The sequence below is a fragment of the Toxorhynchites rutilus genome, chromosome 3, assembly GCF_029784135.1.
Source record: "Toxorhynchites rutilus septentrionalis strain SRP chromosome 3, ASM2978413v1, whole genome shotgun sequence".
NCBI lineage: Eukaryota > Metazoa > Arthropoda > Insecta > Diptera > Culicidae > Toxorhynchites > Toxorhynchites rutilus.
Window position 1 is genome coordinate 86,383,384 of NC_073746.1, and position 19,541 is coordinate 86,402,924.

At 37.3% G+C, this 19,541-nt stretch overlaps 3 protein-coding genes and 1 long non-coding RNA gene across 4 annotated transcripts; 2 read left to right on the forward strand and 2 right to left on the reverse strand.

The window, feature by feature from the left end:
• The first annotated feature begins 4,378 nt into the window (after positions 1 to 4,378).
• LOC129779236 (tigger transposable element-derived protein 6-like) lies at positions 4,379 to 5,445 on the forward strand. Its single transcript, XM_055786602.1, has 2 exons — positions 4,379 to 4,750; positions 4,809 to 5,445. The coding sequence occupies exons 1-2, from the start codon at positions 4,720 to 4,722 to the stop codon at positions 5,285 to 5,287; spliced, it is 510 nt and encodes a 169-aa protein (XP_055642577.1). The 5' UTR covers positions 4,379 to 4,719; the 3' UTR covers positions 5,288 to 5,445.
• A 9-nt stretch (positions 5,446 to 5,454) lies between these two features.
• Positions 5,455 to 6,520, reverse strand: LOC129779237 (uncharacterized). Its single transcript, XR_008743597.1, has 3 exons — positions 6,029 to 6,520; positions 5,844 to 5,968; positions 5,455 to 5,785 (listed from the first exon to the last, which is right to left on the reverse strand). It is a non-coding gene; the product is annotated as an uncharacterized LOC129779237 (long non-coding RNA).
• An 8,562-nt stretch (positions 6,521 to 15,082) lies between these two features.
• Positions 15,083 to 16,328, forward strand: LOC129777258 (zinc finger protein 330 homolog). The gene is made up of 3 exons (XM_055783432.1): positions 15,083 to 15,321; positions 15,384 to 15,931; positions 15,999 to 16,328. Exons 1-3 carry the CDS (start codon positions 15,188 to 15,190, stop codon positions 16,229 to 16,231), a joined length of 915 nt encoding a protein of 304 aa, XP_055639407.1. The 5' UTR covers positions 15,083 to 15,187; the 3' UTR covers positions 16,232 to 16,328.
• Positions 16,329 to 16,355: 27 nt separating this feature from the next.
• LOC129777257 (COP9 signalosome complex subunit 6) lies at positions 16,356 to 17,744 on the reverse strand. Its single transcript, XM_055783431.1, has 3 exons — positions 17,199 to 17,744; positions 16,634 to 17,145; positions 16,356 to 16,574 (listed from the first exon to the last, which is right to left on the reverse strand). Exons 1-3 carry the CDS (start codon positions 17,599 to 17,601, stop codon positions 16,434 to 16,436), a joined length of 1,056 nt encoding a protein of 351 aa, XP_055639406.1. The 5' UTR covers positions 17,602 to 17,744; the 3' UTR covers positions 16,356 to 16,433.
• Between the last annotated feature and the right edge of the window lie 1,797 nt (positions 17,745 to 19,541).

A 19,541-nucleotide genomic window follows, 5' to 3' on the forward strand; every position in this document is an offset into this window, starting at 1 on the left:
CAAAAAACGTATAAAAAATCGTGCAAAACTTCACCAGTAGCTTTAAAAAATCGTGTTCGGTACACAATTAAAAAAAACTGTTCTTATGCAGTAGATAAAAACCGCATAAAAAAAGTTTCCTTCAAGAAAATAGCTCTAATCCCCGCCGTTCACCGTTCGATTCCTTTTTGTTTCCCTGCTTTGCGATGGGACAGTTTGCCTTTCCGAATGCGCGTGGCTGTGTTGTGCTTTTAGTTCATTTCGAAACTTTTTGCTGTTAGGAATCACGTCATGCGCAACTTAGAGCATTTTATGGAAGGATGGGAATTTTTCAACAAGTGAATAATTTAGACGCAAATATGTTCTTTTTTTCGAACTAAAATGCATATAAAACATCGAAAAAAAAAATTAATGGACAATAACCTCGTCAAATATGCTTCTTTTCATATACCGCACAAAAAAACTGCACAAGAACAGAAAATCGCACAGAAACAGATTTTCTGTACTGTAGAATGGTTCATGAATAGTTGAAGAGAGGTTTTTTAACGATTCGAAATCGAAGAAACATGGGAGGTCTTGGAAATATGTGGAAATCCTAAGGGTGCCGGTTTCACCCTGATTTCCCCTACTTGCATAATGCTGCGCGGGAAAGAACATAATTGCACAACGCACTGTGAGTTCGATGAAATTCGATGCGCTGCACGAAAATCGATTATTGGGTCCGTTCTTCGACGCTTGGGAACACAATTGTTCTAGTAAAGGTTTCAACACGTGTGTGGTATGGAAAATGTTCAGCAATTAACGTGTGTAATTATATGACTTAGTGAAGATATGTTGTGTGTAGAAATATGAACACACTGGATACGCTTAGGTAAGGGAATGTTCAATTTAAAACTGTATTTTATCATAGTAATTTTAATAGTTCATGCTTGATTCATTACCATCTAATACAGGGAAACTTCGATATAACGTACCCTCGATATAACGTCACTCGATATAACGTACATTTTACTTCGAAATAACGTACATATTTTCAAAGTCCAAAGAAATAATTTTTTTAATATTGTTTTTCTGAAAGAACAATAAATTATCTGTATTTTGATACTAAAGCTTGATTTGTACCTTTGACCAATCCCGAAGTACAACTTTTTTGTGATTCCGGATTCTAAATGAATCAAATTTTAATCAACAGTACAAAGGGAAACATGAGAAAGGTTGGCTTCGTCTTCTAGCTGAATTTATTCATTAACCTTACGTAAACAGCAACACAATAAAGTAATATAAGCTACATTTCTGAGTTCTTTATTATGCTTCGATATAACGTACAATTCGAAACAACGTACAATTTTGAAAGTAAAATGTACGTTATATCGAAGTTACCCTGTACCTTCTTAGATGTCGAAACCGTATCTTATCCGTATGCTCCACACACGTATTTGAGCAATAGATGTCAACACTGTACGGCCGCCATCGCGAATTAAGATTTAAGCTTCGCGCTCCATCGTTATGAAGCGAAAATGATAAAGGATTTTCAGGTGGAATGAACAAACTATTAAAATTAAAAACAGAAATGAAAACTATTTTTTCACATCAAATATGTTGCTCTATGTAATTGAGAAACTTGTTACCATAAATAGTGAAAAAATCTTGAACTAAAATAATATCTGGTGGTAATTTTATTCCTTATAAAAAAATCATTCTTTTCAGTAGGGATTTCAGAAAAATAATTGAAAACTGATTAACCCTCCTGTACTCGTGTGCAAAATCATAACACGTATACTCGCGCACGGTGTCACAGACCGAAAATTGAACTTCTCTGTAATGTTGTCATTGTGTATTTTTCAGGCTTTACTGGCATTTATTTGAAGAAGAGGGTATGATTGAATGAAAAAACTCCAAAAAATATGTTTTCTTCTTCTTTATTATGTTTTAATGGTCATCTAATTCAGCCTCATCAAAATAGAGTAATTTTTGATACTCTAACACAAATAACGAAATTCGAATTTTTCACTGTTGTAAAAGTAAGCAACTGAATATAATTCATGGAAGTATAAAGAGCTATAAAATAACATAAAAACGTATTAATCGATTGTGGTTTCATTGGAGTAAGAATCAGAACATAGCATAACTGCATGCTCGAAACAAACATATTTTTTACATTTCATGCAGTTGTTGCGTGTTTTTCGGGTCTTTTATCGAAGAGAAGAATGTATAACGACCTTCTAGATAATTACCAGATGATAAATGTTCTGCAATATAAAGTTTGCACATTTCTAATATTCTTTGCTCTGTTTTCTTGGTAAACTAAGAATAATGCCTTTTTTTAGATGAGGCATAAAAAGATAAAAATAAAAGGATTTCTAGGAACTTTTCTTTTTTTTGTTTTCTTGTCGATATTGTCTATTATAAAAAAAAATATCCCCGAAACTGTAACTGTTAAAAATTACCATAAGCTACCGATTAGTTTACAGTTTACTGTTCACAATTCTTCCACAAGTGCAATTCTTTCACAAGTGTGTATATGTATGACCATTATATTTAGCGAATAACTATACGAAAGTCAAACATTTATATTTTGCTTTTGAAAGTATGAATCTAACGACGAATATATCGACGAATAGTTAATATATGGATCCGTTCAATCCAGTTAAAAATGGGATTGAAATAAAATAAGAATAGTCCGGTAATGATCTTATGCATTATATTCAATAAATAGTCCACGCCACTAACATTAATTTATACATTTCATTCAACAATATTCTAGAATATGAAAAAAGACACTTGTCCAAAAAAGTTACTCCTATACTCGCGTCGGTGTCCCAGGCCGAATGTGTAAAAAAGTGACACACGTCCCCTTCTTACCAACACATGCGATACGCTAAACGATGACGAACGACCAATAACGAAGCTAGAGAGAATCGCAAAGTCGTAGTGTTGATATTTTCTGATAAATGAACGAATTATGATTTCTCGGTCTGACAGACCAATGCGCGAGTATAGGAGTGTTAAGTAGGTAATAATTTTCATTCAAATTTTAAGAATTTAAAATAGCCTTTGGGCCCACTAACCTGATAGAGAGTACATTATCTCACAAACATAGATTTTAACACAAGATGTCGCACAGTATTCTAGACACTTCGAATGATAGTGTTTCTGTCCTGTTACTGTAATGATGGAGCGAGATCAGAAAATCCTGATTTTCATCATCCCGTCATATCAATTTTATCAACCTTAGCCCATAAGCGGACCTTACACGGTCAAATTTATTGACAATATGATGACATTTGAGAGCATAATGGAAGCTGAACATGGCCGACAACGCAGAAATCCGGATTTTCTGATTTTCGGGCATCAATATCGTGACATTTCATATGGATGCATGATGATGACGTTTTACCTCACGGACTGCCAGACTGAGTTGCCAGATTTGCAAGCGGACATTTAATGTTTGTTAGTCTTTTTTGCGCTTGCAATTAAAATTTATATACAGTAATTTACATTTAATGCGACATGTCGAGGCACCACTCAGTGTCGCATTAGAGGAGATTGTGACCTGTAATTGGACATTCACGCTGACAGTGGTCAGTGTCGACGTCTGGTGGCGACTTTCAATTCGGGCTCCGAACTAGATAGTATAATCTCTATTAGATTAGAAGGCACGAATGCAGTTTTAAAATGTTAAAATTTGAATGAAAATTTCTACATTATGTTATTCAATTACTTGAAACAGGTATTTTTTACTCTTATTGAACCGTTTGTCCATACATTTCTGATATTTTGACTGAAACTTTTCATTAAAATTGAAATTGTCTTCAAACACAATTTTCGTATGAGATATTTTCACCACCTGTAAAAAAAAGTGTATTTTATTTAAATAGAATGCTAATTCGATACGGATAGGTTAACTTTTATTCATAATTTTAATTTTGAAAACGTGTTCATTCCGCCTGAAAATTATTTACTATCTTCGACGCTCCCGAAATCGTGGAACAAAGCTCAGTGCCGTCAACGCGAATATCAACAAACACAGCACAAACGAAAAACAGAATGTGAAAAACAAGTTAGAACCAGAAAAGAAAAACAGCAAAATGGACTCAATTTTCGTAGACATTGGTGAAGGATACATGCAAGGAGAATATTTAGATGAACATTTAGAAGATCTACTACCGGCCAACATTCATTCGAGCTGTTCTATTGCTTTAGAACAAATCACCGTCAGCGAAGCTAACAGCAAGCCTGATCAAAATGACCGTCCAGTGGAATTCAAGAGACGACAGTATAATGTCCTCACCATCAAAGATAAGAACATAGTCTGTGAAAGCCTTGCCTACAAAGTCATTGGTTAGTTCTAGCGAAAAAACTGCACCCGGACGCAAGTCGTTGAAGGAGAGACTGACAATTACACCTTGCAGCAATGCAAGTGGTAGCCACAAATTACCCTTACAAGTGCTTGGCCGCGCATCAAATCCTAGGTGCTTGAAAACGCAAGGCGTGCCTGATGGGATACACTATTTTTCAAATAAGAAAGCGTGGCAAACTAGTGCGACGTTTACTGATTGGTCCTACTCCGTTTTCGTTCCTGAGATCAAACGGAAGGCAGCTGCACAGAATAGACCGACTAATGCGCTTCTAATTCTAGATAATTGCACCGCACATTGCAGTAAAGATAAGTTTCAAGTGGATGACGCAGAAATTCAGGTGATCTTTCTTCCTCCAAATGTGACAAGCTTTCTTCAGCCTATGGATCAAGGAATCATCAATGCTTTTAAGGGTAATAATGTCATTACATTTTCGAGTCCAAGTTAGTGAATATTATTTTTATTTTTTAGTTATCTATAAATCGAATTTTCTGCGCCGTGTTCTGTTAGAAACTGACAGCGATCGCCCAGTTACAGAAGTTATCAAATCATTTAGCCTTTATGATGCTATTCAACTAGCGACTGATGCGTGGGCCACTGTAACTCCAGAAACGATTGCTAACTGTTGGCGCAATCTCTTAAGTCAAGATCAAAACTATAACTCGTTCAACGATTTCACAATTTCTTCACCAACAAGTGACCCCCGTGTGTTGCTTTCTAAAGTAGTGCAACTCGTTGATCCAAACTACGAACTGACCGAAGAAGAAGTTCAAGAGTGGCTAAGCAAATATATACCGACGAGCAATTGGCCAAGTATATTGCCTCTGGTGGTGACTTTTTCGAGGCCGACCATGAAGAGCAAGATTGCGATACTAACGAAAGTGCTGAGTGTGATCTTAGTACTTCGGTTATATGTACTCTTGGAGCAGTCAATCCGAAAAACGCAATGATTATAAGTAGGCTATCAGCATCATGGATGTACTCAAAAATGTTCTTATTGCTGTTGGTGATGACCGTAAATTAGTGGAAGCCGAAAAATGAAAAACGAATATGAAAATGAAATTATTCGCCTTCTTGACGAATAACAATAGTGAATTTTAATTAAGTATATGGCATGATAACAAAAATACAAAATGATTGGTTGTAACACCATAAATTGTTTTGATTGGAAAAATGGTTGAAAATACTCCTAAAAATTTATCGTGTTGTAAAAACTCGCACAATGGTATATTCGTGTTGACGGCATTGATTCTTCACTTTTAGTTTATCGAACTGTTCCTGATAATTGGGCTGCTCTCGGATTAGTATTGCGACTGTGCCTCATTTCACACCCACTGCTGCTCCCAAGTCTTCCGACTCGGCGTATAGCAATATGGGATATTGCGTTTCTCACAAACAGATGGCAAGTGACACATGATTTCCACTTTTCTGCAGCGAAAATGACAATCCTGTAAAAATTGAGATGCGAATTAGAGACTTCCGATTAGATATTTGACTTTATTCAACTTTTTTATAAATTGCAACCTCCATTTCAACACACAATATACACATTGCTTTCCCTGTTTCATTATTCCGCGGACGCACTTGAACATCCTTTAATCCATATCGTAAATGAGATTTGTGTTTTGAGGCTGCAATTAATTAATATAGATAAGAACATGCGGAAATAACGTTAAAATATCCATCTAAACCTTTTTTGATAAGTTTATGAATGTTCTTGGTTAATTTCTTCGGCGCCATGGGCTGAGTGATTGCATTCGTATTTTTAAGTTTCACATCATATTCTTCCTTAACGATAGTTGTGTCGATTTCGGCATCTGGTTTCTCTACCTTTATATTTCCTATTATTATCTCGAAATCAGGGGATAGTTTAGTTGACCAACGCCTTGCAATACCGCAATGCTATTTCTTGCTTCTCGATTCCGTAAACTATCGACCGTGGAAGGCCCGTTTCGTCAGCCACTTGTAGAACACTCTCACCACGATTTATCAAAATGTTATTCTGAGTCCATTTTGATGTTTTTCTTCTCTGGTTCTAACTTGTTTTTCACATTCTGTTTTTCGTTTGTGCTGTGTTTGTTGATATTCGCGTTGACGGCACTGAGCTTCGTTTCATGATTTTGGGAGCGTCCAAGATAGTAATTAATTTTCAGGCGGAATGAACACGTTTTCAAAATTAAAATTATGAATAAAAATTATCTTATTCGTATCAAATTAGTATTCTATTTAAATGAAATACACTTTTTTTACATGGGGTAAAAAAACCTCATACGAAAATCGTGTTTGAGAACAATTTTATATTATATATAATGAAAGGCTTCAGTCAAAATATCAGAAGTGTATAGACAATCGATTAAATAAGAATCAAAAATACGTGTTTCAAGTAATTAATTAACATGGTGTACAAATTTTCATTCAAATTTTATTATTTCAAAACTGGCTACGTGCCTTCTAATCTGATATAGATTACACTATCGAGTTTTGTCCCAAATTGAAAGTCGCCACCAGACGTCGACACTAACCACTGTCAGTGCGGATTCACCTCAGTCCAATTAGATGTAAACATGTCCAATTAAACGTGTCGCATTACAGGTATGTCCAATTAAAAAAATGTCGCATTAAATGTAAATTACTGTACTTCTGAAATTGTAGGAATCATAAATGAAAGCTTTTGGTTTGGAAAACTGATACAGTAATTTACATTCAATGCGACATGCCGGAGAACCACTCAGTGTCGCATTGGAGGCGATTTGGCCAGTAATTGGACATTGAAGATGAGAGTGGTACAGCGTCGACGTCTGGCGGCGAATTTCAATGTGTGGCCATAATTTGGGCCCGAACTCGATGTTCACAAAAATGTCTAACTAAACGTGTCGCATACATGTCTGTCCAATTAGAAAAATGTCGCATTAAATGTAAATTACTGTACCTAAAATAGCAAAATACAGTACTTTACGCGATACATATCAAAACCTCAAAGTAAACTGATAATGTAATGGTGAGAGAGTGAATGAAAATTAACAACGTCTTAGGAATTTTTTAACATTGAACTCGGTCATTCTCTGCGCTAGCGAGCGGGGCAGCCACTTTAGTCTAAGTTGTGTGTTTCTTCACACTCCGCTATAAAATTTGGGGAATGAGAAGATCTGGGAAAATCACAGGTGAAAAAACATCACGTGTTAATTCAAGTTACAGTAGAATCCCGATTATCCGCGAATAGTCGGAATGATGTTTAAACATAGAAACTATGTTTTATCAATACAGAAATAGATACAGATACAGATAATCGGGGTACAGATACAAATACAGCCCAGCAAACATTAAATCGCATAACAAGCGTATGTATAACATCATATGCCCTAAAATTTGGTTGACATATAATGCGCCTAACTGGCATATGCATGCAAAAGTGGAGGCTATATACATACATGCCAAATGCTTACCGAATTTGTTTGGATGAATATGCAACTTTGACAGGCTATAATAGCGATTATGTTGAAACTGAATTGCGATCTAATATGAATATATTCATGAATTGTCAAAGCACCAAATACGACTTTTGCCATACTCATATATGATTTATTACAGACATAGAAAATAAAACAAATGGCGCAAAATTTTTTCGTAAAATGTTTGTTATAGCCTCACGAATCGCCATTTTTATATATGAGTATTTATGTTTGTAGAAATAATAATTGTTTGATTGACTTGTGTTGGGAGTGGAATATGAATGTTTAAAATGGCAATGGTATTTATGTTTGGTGAAAACTGCTCCGATGTGGGTTCGAACTCCGGTCGTCTGGATTATCATCCACCAGCTATCTCGTGCGACTATCTGAAATTCAACAGCGGTTAAAACTTTCGAGTGCATCAGCATTTCATTGACATTTCAATATGATGTAATATGTTCTTTATTGGGATCTAATATGATTTACTGTTCCATGATTTCCTTCAGCATGCAACACGATTTACTACAGTACTAAATCGATTTAAATTATACGCTTATACGACACACAAACTGCATCAGCGTAATATACGCATATGATGCGGATTAAATATATTTTACGACAATGTACATCATAAAATTGATGTTCATTATACCGAATTGCGACTTAATTTGATAAGGGTATATAAAATCGAGTTTTTACAATTTATGCGATTTCAAATATACACGATACATACTTTGATTGATATTATATGCGATTATGATTTATTCGGATTTCTTGTAAGACTTGGTACGTGCAAAATTATACGATTTAATGTTTGCTGGGAGATAATCGGGGTTCTAATGTCATAGTCTTATTTATCGAATAAAAACATTTACTTGCAGATAATATAATTTGCATATATTTTCGCAATCTAAAATAATCTGGCATCCCTGAAACTGAAAGTATCAGTCTGCATTTGTGAAGTGAGTATTATGATGTGTTTTTGAGAAGGAAAAACGAGTTTTAAAGTGTAAATTATGAATGAAAATTAACTTTTCCAAATCAAATTAGTATTCTATATGAATGCAAATCATTTTTTTTCTGCAAGTGGTGAGAAAATCCCATACAAAAATTGAATCTGAAACTGACGTTATATAATAATAATAAATTTTAGTAGGAATATCTGAAAATTCATAGAAAATAGGTTAAGTTAGAGTTAGGACTACGCGCTTCAACTAATTAAATAATACCAAGTAGTATTTTCATTCAAATTTTACCAATTGAAAATTGCCTTTTAGCCTTCTAATCTGATGGAGAATAGTTTGGATCCCAAACTCGAATGTCGCCACTAGCCATCGCGGATATTTTCGTTGTCTCGGGTTGATGGCGATATTGATGGCGATAAGGTGCCCAATAGGCACCTTACACGATCAAAATTATTGACAATAAGGGCAAGATGCTGAACTATAGGTGTTTCGTTCTTGACACTTTCAAGACATGACGTGAGACGAGTAGCGAGACGTAACTTTCAGAATTATTTACTTTTTGTTTGGGTGTGTGGTTATGATTTCAATGTTAACTCGCTAAGGAAAATAATTGAAGGAAAAAATAAGCAAATATATATTTGTGGAATATAGTGCACAACCTCCTTTTGCTCTAGCCAATTACTTGTAACGGCCCTTTCCGGATCTCCTTCCCGTTATATGCACAGCATTCTCCTCCTCCCTGAGCGAAATCAGTGGAGCCACAATCAGCGTTATTTTTTGTCACCATCGCCGTAAGCTGATAGTACTCTTTTCCCCGCCGATGGGAGCCAAACAGAAGTACATTTTGCTTGGAAAGAAAGGCGAAAAGATATACTAAAACATCCTTCTGCACTGTTATGATTCGACAATAAAGCGCGAGCAGCTATTTTGCCAACGAATGCATTTGTCACCAAAAGATACGACTTGTTTTGTAAACAAATTTGTTTTTTCGTGAGCAATGGCCGAACAGCAATTTTGACATTGCGGTCCACCTATAGTACAACGCCTTGAATAAGGGTCTTCAATATCGTGACAGCTACACTCTTAGGAAACATTGGTATATATGACGAATTTTTTGGTAAATATTACCAATGATTAGTCAATTTTTGCAATATGAATTATTCATACATATTACGCGATAACAATGGTAAACAAATGTCAAATCAGCCAGTATAACCCAGTATAAGATGTCGGTTCAACGTTGGTTCAACATAAGTTACAGTTCAGGGACTTCGGGGTGGCTTTTTAAAACGCTTATGGTAAGCTTGAAGAGTCAAATGACACTTAAATATATTTATTTCTGTTTCAATTACAAAGTCCTCGATACAAAGTTATGTTCCCTAGCTTAGCTAAAAATAAATAACGCCGGTTGCTGATGCTACATGTTGTCGATTCGCAGGCTTCGCTTCGGATTTCCGAAGAATCAACACCACAAAAGTTGCATATGATCTCCATCAGCCGTCCAAACGTCGTAATATGTACGTAGGTTTCCTGTAATAAATCTTCCATTAATACATGATTGAAAATAATTCAAAATCATTTACCTTCATGCTGTTGCTATTCGCACGGTGAAATTAGAAATGATGTCACTTCATTCTTTTCGCGGTTGCCAGAATGACAATCGTCAAATTTACGAGCACCGTGTAGTAAAATGTACCAATCGTTGGTAGTGATGTGTATTGCATCTGACATTAATTTTACACATGGTTAGTAATATGTACAGAAAATATGTACATTCTACAAATGTTTGCATTACTAAAGATTTGGTAGCTTATTTTCGTAATGGATTTTCTGGGTGTAGGCGTTCGACATCCGATCTAACCTCAATCAATATTTTGCCGCCTTACACGGTCAATGACGCCCTCAACCCGAGAAAACGAAAGTATCCGCGATGACTAGTGGCGACATTCGAGTTTGGGATCCAAACTATTCTCCATCAGATTAGAACGCTCAAAGGCAATTTTCAATTGGTAAAATTTGAACGAAAATATCTACTTGGTATAATTTCATTACTTGTATCACGTAGCCCTAACCCTAACTTAACCTATTTGCTCTGAATTTTCCGATATTCCTACTAAAACTTATTTATATAATATAACGTCAATTTCAGACACATTTTTTGTATGGGATTTTCTCACCACTTGCAGAAAAAAGAGATTTGCATTTCCATAGAATACTAATTTCATTCGGAAAAGTTAATTGTCATTCATAATTTACACTTCAAAATTCGTTTTTCCTTCTCAAAATCGCATCATAATACTCACTTCACAAATACAGGCTGTTCCTCTAGTTTCAGAGATACCTGTTTTTCTAGTTTGCAAAAATATATGCAAGTTGTATTGTCTGCAAGTAAATATTTTTATTCTATGAATAAGATTATATGAGGCTGACAAGGAAAGGGCCGTAAGTGACATGTTCGAGTTTCTCTTCATCGACTCTCACTTTTGGTCATAACTCAGCTGCAAACATACTCCGATCTTATTTGGCAATGTGAACGATAGGTCAGATCCTCAACTGTCGGTTCTGTAGCAGACTCGAATTGGAACGTTTTTGCAGCTGATTCACGAAAGAGAAAGTTGATGAATCGATCAAGTCACTTACACTCCTTTCCTTTTGACGTAGGACTACGTCTAACCGGAAGATATAGGGGGTGAAATGGAAATCTAGGCACTGAACAAGTAGGAAAAAATGCAAGATTTGGAACGCTTATAACTCGAGCATTTCTCAATAGATCGCAAAGGTTTTTGCATCAATTGATAGGAAATATATCTACGCATCTATCATAACGAATAACATTTCATTTTTCTTGAGATAAATAATTGAATAATTGTGGAATATCAAGCATTGTCCAATTGCACTATGTGCCCATTTTTGATTGGTCCATTTTGTGCTCCTCAAATCGTACCGACCAATACGGGCAACCAGAGCAGCAGCGAAATAGAATGAAGCACGATTGGAAAGGAAAAAGAAAAAAATGAACGAAACATTGGTCGCAGTCTTACACATGCGTAATTCTCGAGCCAGCCAGTCAGCTTAAAAATCCCCGCTCCGCTGCCGTAACGATCATTCTTTGTGTGGACACCGACTGGACAACATCGTTGCTGGACGAGCTGGTCGGCGAGGGATCGAGTGCCTTTCTCAAGGCAAGAGGGTGGAGGTGGTAACGTTGGAGTAGAGTAGAGTTTTCAAAGGGCCTTTCTCAAGGCTAGAGACGAATGAACCGCAAAAGTTTAAAGTCTCTATAATACAATACCTTCCTTCCTTCCGTAACGATCATTCTCATTCAAACCGTACACCACATCAGTTCGCATCACAACACATCAACGAACCAACCCAAGCAGCCATGTCTGGACATGGCAAAGGAGGAAAAGTGAAGGGAAAGGCAGAATCCCGCTTGAACCGTGTTGGTCTCGAGTTCCCCGCAAGTGTAGCTAGGCCGAGCGCGTTAGTACCAGTGCACCAGTCCACCTAGTCGGCGTTATATAGTTTCGGCCGCCGAAGTGATCGAGTAAGCTGGCAAAGCTACTCGCGACGATAAGAAAACCCGCATTCGGAATAGAACACATTCGGTTCAGTGGACATCAAGACAACAGGCAGTTGCAACGAGCGGCGAGTGGCAAACGCAATCGCAAAACGGCAGCTGGTAGCAGAAGAAAAAAGTTTGTTCTTTATACAAACTGCTTTGGTGGCAAATCCAGAACAAGGCGGCATCGAGGGCGTTCGAAATGTTTTTTTTTTTTCAAAACCACGAGTACAAAGTTTTCTAAATTGGAACCATTCCATAAAACACGGCGCTTATCAGGGCCATTAAACCTTTCAAAAAAGAGTTTACGAAATACGGTTCAATGCTTTCTAAAATAATATCCAAAATAATAATAAAACACAAATTGATTTTTTCATAATTTGTTTGCCAGGATCTGATGAGTATGTGAATTTGTCAGTTGTTCTGAGCTTATTGATAGTTGGGGACTTTCCTGATTATTCAATTTTCACCAATTCTCAAATTGTTTCCAGATTGAAAGTACAGTAATTTACAATTAGTTCGACAGTTAGCTAATTGGATGGACATGTAATGCGACATATTTAGTTGGACATTTTTGTAAACATAGAGATCCAAATTATGACCCCACATTGAAAGTCGACACTGTACCACTTGTGCGACTTACCTCGACGAGAGTCCGTAAAAGAGAGGGTGAATGGTTGGTGGGGAGATGCTCGGGTCGTGTGTGTGAATTGAGGCGTTACTCGTTTAACGGCTTTGTACTACTCCGCTTGCAACGGTGGATGATGGTACTAGCATAGTTAAGCTCCATTCACAATAGCGTCATCGCAAATGTTCAATTACAGGTTAAAATCGCCTCCAATGCGACACTGAGTGGTGCTTCGGCACGTCGTGGGGTCTTTTAAATTGATCATTCAGTTTTCACAAATCCATGTATGGTGTCCGAATTAAAAGTGGCTTCAAATTACAACACATTGTATGCAGGATGGCATTAACGAATTTTCTCGGTAGCAAGAACTGCTTTCTTTGGTTGATAACTGATGTTGGAAATTGACTGACGTTACATCTGCATTGCATAGAGAAATAACTAAGGAGCAACACGATGAGCTATGTATTTCCTGCTGCTCTGTTCTTATTTTAAAGGACTTTAATCCGAAGGTCATTCGTCCCTGTATTTACTGTTGGTTTTTCGGAACGCTTATAGCTCGTTTATTTCTCGACAGATCGTAGAGTTCGTCTCCAAAACCTCAGTTCTTTTTCATTTTTATTTACTTTGTTTGCGGAGACTACAAATCTTACAATTCATTCGTCTCCGAAACCACAGCTTAAGGTACGGTAATGTGCTCAATAGTGAAATATATGATAGTGAACGAGCTGATGACTACCTATGCATTATTATGCAGAGGAACTGGCAGATTATTTTCAGTAACGATTATATATTTCCACATTTTCCTCGATACTGGAAGCCCACCAGTGGTTAATACTAACTCGATAACCACCTGTTAATAGCACTTGATTGAAACATATTTGGTCACAGTGTTACATGGATAGAAAACATTCAAATAAACTCTTTCACATGAATGTATTTTTAAATTCCCAGAGGAACTGGCAGATTATTTTCCGGATCTTTCTCGATGCTGAATGGCATACAAACGGAAAGAATTCCGCGCGTGTATGTGTGTGTGTGTGTGTGTAGCGGCTGCTTCGAGATCTTCCCGGGGAACCGTTTGTGGCATCACTCTCCTCCTGATGGATTCATGTCTAGCCTAAGGTGCCCAAACAGGCTCTTGGTGACACCGTTCATCAGCGCTTTCATGATAAACGAAGAGCTTCACCACAACAGCGACAACATGCTCCAATCGCTGTTCAATTAGAACTAAGTGGATTTCCGAGCGGCGCTCGCTTATATACCGATTGGTAATTTCAATAGCCTGTTTTGAAAGCAATTTTAAGACTATTAAAACAAGTTTTTGGATCAAAAAGTAACAAGTATAGAACGCGTAGACATTTTATCTTTCGAATGAAGTGTTTATCATACCATTTCGTTCAGTTGTTTAGGAGCTATTAACGCTCAAAATCTCGGTCTCCGGCGTAACGCTTTCGTTTCCGAAATTTTGATTTTACACCCCGGTATAGAAATGAAAGACGTAGTCCTACGTCAAAAAATTTCTCAAACGCTGTTACGTTCCATCCACTCTCTCAACATCACATTGTCAGTTTACTTTGAAGTTTTTATTTGTATTGTGAACAGTACCGTATATTGCTATTAAAAGTATCAGTTTTCCAAACCAAATGCTTTCATTTATGCCTCCTAGAGTTTCTGGAGTTTATAAAGTTCAATTGCAATCGCAAAAAAAGACTAACAAAAATGTCTTTGAATTTACAGGCACGCTTGCAAATCTGGCAACTCAGTCTCGAAGTCCGTGTGGTAAAACGTCAACAACATGGATTTATAAGAAATTTCACGATATTGAATCAGAAAATCCGAATTTCTGAGTCGTCGACTGTGTTCAACTGTCATTATGCTCTCAAATGTCATCATATTGTCAATAATATTGACAGTGTAAGGTCCGCTTTACATTATCATTGTTATTGTCATTCTCATGAAGCAATGTCATTATTATTTATCTTGTAAGGGACTCTTTAGATTGAATGAACAAAATGCCGTGATTCTGCACGCTATTTTATCTGTGTGAGTAATTTTCGTGTACGATACAAAAAAAATCGGGCACACCTGTAATATATGTCAAACACGTTGAGCTTCAAGCTTCAATTTTGACGTACCATTTCACCTTCCTACATCACCTTGGTCGAGTATCGTCGACTCGACAGAAATCAACTCGTTTCTCGATTGTGGTGTGATTTTAAAGTTTTTAGTTTAATTCACACGTGAAAATGCCGAAAAAGAAAACCGGTCAACGGAAAAAGGCGGAGAAGCAAAAGCTTCGCCAGAAGGAAATTCGAAATCGCGAGTCCCAGTTGCCTGAACAGCCTTGCAATGTAGCAATGGAATGCGAAAAATGTGGAAGGTATGCCATGAATCTTTCGCTAATTTATTTCCATCAGAACTTGATGCAACATCCATTATCAGAAAGCAAAAATCTCGTGCCTTCTGTTATTTCTGTCAGAGCGTTCAACGTCTCCCCATCTGCGCTCAATGTGGAAAACAAAAATGTATGCTCAAGACGGGGGATTGCGTTATCAAACATGCCGGAGTCTACACCACCGGACTGCAGATGGTGGGAGCGATTTGTGACCACTGTGAGGCATGGATCTGCCACGGGCGGAAGTGTCTCCAGACGCACGCTTGCGTTTGTCCCCTGATGGATGCCACTTGCATCGAGTGCGAGCGAGGTGTCTGGGATCACGGAGGTCGAATGTATAAGTGTTGCTTCTGCGACAACTTCCTGTGCGAGGATGACCAATTCGAGCATCAAGCTTCCTGTCAGGTTCTGGAATCGGAATCGTACAAGTGCCAATCTTGTAACAAACTTGGCCAATATTCTTGTCTGCGTTGCAAGATATGTTACTGCGAGGATCACATTCGTAGGAAAGGATTCAAGTACGATAAAAATAAGCCAATTCCTTGTCCTAAATGCAACTACGACACAAGTCAGACTAAGGATTTGAGCATGTCGGGTAAGTTTAGTTGCAATACGTTCTTTACTGAATTAGTTAAATCTCAACAACCTTATTTTTATTTTAGTCCGTAGCCACAAGTATGGTCGTAAGCGCCAGGATGACTCAGGTGACGACGATGATTACGTCTACGATCCGGAATACACTGCCTACCGTGAAGCAGCCGATCAATACAATGATACGGATTCTGACGAGTATGACGATGATTACGAGGATGATGATGATGATGATGAGTCGGAGGATGATGAAGAAGATCAAGATGACACCAAGGCGGGTCCAAGTGAGAAGGGAACAAAATAAACATTGCATGGAATTTTCATTCTATTTACTGGAAGGCAGTCGCTAGAAGAGCAACAAATTGTGTCGAAATAAATTATGTTTATTATAATTCGATCAACTCGGGGCTGTATTAAAAAGCAGGATATTTAATTTGAGACAGAAAACAAAAGAATATTCTCTGCACGCATTTTTATGTTTCAATTCGTATAACTCAAAAGATTATCTAGAAGAACAATCCTCGCATTCTTCGCCCCATACCTTGACGGTCATACAAAACGTTGAATTTATTCACTAACTGATTCATGTCATTGAGGACTTTTGTAAGCGCTCCCAAATAGGTGATAAGACCGACATCATTTGATTGCTGTAAAATGATAGAAATGTAAAAAAAATACAAATTGTCGAGCTTACTCGCTTGCTTACCGTATAGAATTCCTCCTTGAACGTAGGATTCTGAATAACTGGCAAACGACGACTCAAAGAATAAGCACCTCGAAGAATTTCCTGATTCTCCTCTAACTGACCGCTCTTAACGGCTTTGATATAGGCCAACACAATCTTCACTCTCGAATGCAACATTTTAATTGCATTATGCTGTGCGAGCAAATGCTCTGCAACCGTAGAATTTTCATCCGATTCGTTTGTCGACATTCGAGCCACGTGGTCCACACCGATCCGTTCTGCTTCTTCGGTGGCTAGCGTGTAAGTCAGCGGAACGAATAACATCACCGCATCGCCCTGAACTATATCAATCACCGATTCGTACAACGAAATGGGCAATTGATTCATATTCCGACTCGTAGGATCCATCAGCAGCATGATGGGACATTCATTTATTTGGCAGATCTGCTTGTGAATATTTATGTGCTTCTCCAATGGGACAGCACCAGTGGTATACCAGCCGAGAAAATCAAGATCGCTGAAAACCTGTTTATCTGTAAACATACTGAATGAGTAAATCGCACTATTTGTATCAAAATAATCTTACATTGCTGCTCCTTCACGTTGTAGTAATCCATCAAAATGTGTACTTCCTCATCGATAACGTCAAACTTGAGCTCGAACGAATTCATCACTTCAATGTTTCGTCCTTTCTGCTTGCCGATCAGTGCACCGAAAACCTGCGACTTGAATCCCTTCTGGGCTCGAATTCGGGTCCAATGGTCCGATATGTTCATTATTACCAGTGGATGTAGCGAACACGTTACCGAGGGAACAGTGGCGCTGCCAGCCATAACGTTACGCGATTCCGGTTGAGGCTTCGCTAGGGCAGTAGTTTGTGATCCACCGGGAGCAACTCCCGCTACCGTGCCTGAAGGCGTTGTTCCCGACGCCGCCACAGCCTCCTCTCCGTCAACATCCATTTTTTCTTCGGCTGGCCGTTGACTCATTGCTGTGGAAACTTTTTTCGAAGCACTCGGAGATTATGTGATAGCTTCGAAAGGATAAAATTGTACGAAATTCCGAATACACAAAGAAAACTGCCGAACGAATGTATAAATTTGACGTTAGAATAACGTACACATGTAGGTTCAGCAACGGTTACACTGTGGTGTAAGGCCACGAAGGTAGGTGAATATAGTCTAGCAATGTTGCCAGAATTCGTTTTGAAATATTGAATATGCAGTTGCAATACATAAACAAATACTGTCGATGCGAACAATTACCAAATAGCGAATTCTCGCGTAACTTTTGAAAAGGTCCTATGTAACAAATGTAAACAAATCGAGTTAATGGATGCGCGCTAATAGTCTTCAATCATTGAATGTATTACAAAAACAATCGTTCACGTATCTACTTTCTTCATCTTTTTATCGCCGATACAAAAAATATCCAATGTACAGATTCGGATTTTAAGCACCCGGCTGTGTACTATTTCACCTTCACCCTTGTTACTTCGGACGCCACTTTCCTCCGATGCCCGAAACGCCCGAAGTAACAAAGCAGTCAAAACAACACGAAGTCGTACTTCGGTCGTTTTGAGTTTTTGTTTCTTACAGTAGTTGTTATCGATTTCAGTTCAATTCAACGGGTGATAACAATAATAATCTGTCTTTAGAACGAAATGCTGATTTTTGGATTGTTGTTTAGTAGTTAGTTTCAAATTCTTATCGTGCAACGTAATATGTCCAATGTGCAAACGCGGGCTGTCAAAACGTCCAATGTAACATTTTCGCTCCTTGGCTTCAACTTTAAACTCAAATCACGGAACAACAGCTACGATTGGTTTTGGAGAGCTATTCTTGATCGCTAGTGGTGAGAGGAGCGATAAAGATCGATAACTTTTAAGACAATTCACGGAATAATGTTCGGGTCTTCAACTACGTTTTTCTCGAGTTGACGAAAATGTTACATTGGACCTTTTCAAAAGTTACGCGAGAATGCTTTTTTGTTCAATTTCAACCCCAGTGCCGCACTAACTCGAGATGAAAAATAGAAGGTGGGAAGATTCACGGGTTTTGGTTGTCTTAAAATTCGATTGTATTAGTCACCAGGAAGATAGTAAGTTCACATATCAGGCATACCAGTTAGTAACTCAAATGAAACAAAATTGAATGTGTCAACGAATAACGTTGAAAGGATATACAAAAACTGATAACATATTTCCAAAAAATATTTTTCGTATTATAAAAAAAACAGAACATGTCACGCACTAAAAATTTTAATTTTTTCTTTGATTTCTTGTTATATCAGAAATAGTATTCTAATTCTACTATGTTTGAATTTTAGAGCAACATCATGGAAGTTTATCTCTTGTCGGCAATTGTAATTACTTTTTTCACAATTAGGGTGCTGAAAACTTCATTCATCTTAAACTAAGACGTAAGCGGAAAACTTTTCGTCTCAATCTAACTCATACGCAGTCAATTAAATTTATTTTTCAAGTGCATTTTACATGAAAAAAATAACTTTTTTTCTCATATACTGTCAAATGTTTATCCGTCAAAGTAACAAAAGATTCTGTGACTCTGCCTTTGTTCACTTACGTTTTTGTTCGACGTAACGAGAAGTAAACTTGAATTAAAATTAAGTTTAGAACACCTCAATAATACTGATATTTCAGTTTCTACTAAAATGACAGTTGGACCCTCATGATTTTAAACGCTAGCATTGATTTAAGAAAAAAAAACCAATTCGTTCATTTCATCTGCTTATTTTTACTTTTAATAATAACACTTTTCCTATGTAGCGGACTATAATAAGAAAAGTAACATACATAAACAAAATCTGTGACGTCACAGATTTAAAAATCTTCCCACCTTTCATTTTCCATCTCGGCACTAACTGCTGCCAAAATGTTTTTGATGTAGGACTACGTCTTTGATTTCTA

What these genes read in the sequence shown, in the direction of transcription:
- LOC129779236 (XM_055786602.1), top strand. Translation starts at nt 4,720, where the DNA reads ATGGATCAAGGAATCATCAATGCTTTTAAGG. An exon ending in AATCATCAATGCTTTTAAGG is followed by an intron (nt 4,751 to 4,808) that starts GTAATAATGTCA and finishes TTTATTTTTTAG; the next exon opens with TTATCTATAAATCGAATTTT.
- LOC129777258 (XM_055783432.1), top strand. Translation starts at nt 15,188, where the DNA reads ATGCCGAAAAAGAAAACCGGTCAACGGAAAAAGGCGGAGAAGCAAAAG. An exon ending in GAATGCGAAAAATGTGGAAG is followed by an intron (nt 15,322 to 15,383) that starts GTATGCCATGAA and finishes ATCCATTATCAG; the next exon opens with AAAGCAAAAATCTCGTGCCT. An exon ending in TAAGGATTTGAGCATGTCGG is followed by an intron (nt 15,932 to 15,998) that starts GTAAGTTTAGTT and finishes TTTTTATTTTAG; the next exon opens with TCCGTAGCCACAAGTATGGT.
- LOC129777257 (XM_055783431.1), bottom strand. Translation starts at nt 17,601, where the DNA reads ATGAGTCAACGGCCAGCCGAAGAAAAAATGGATGTTGACGGAGAGGAG. An exon ending in CAACGTGAAGGAGCAGCAAT is followed by an intron (nt 17,146 to 17,198) that starts GTAAGATTATTT and finishes GTATGTTTACAG; the next exon opens with ATAAACAGGTTTTCAGCGAT. An exon ending in TCAAGGAGGAATTCTATACG is followed by an intron (nt 16,575 to 16,633) that starts GTAAGCAAGCGA and finishes ATCATTTTACAG; the next exon opens with CAATCAAATGATGTCGGTCT.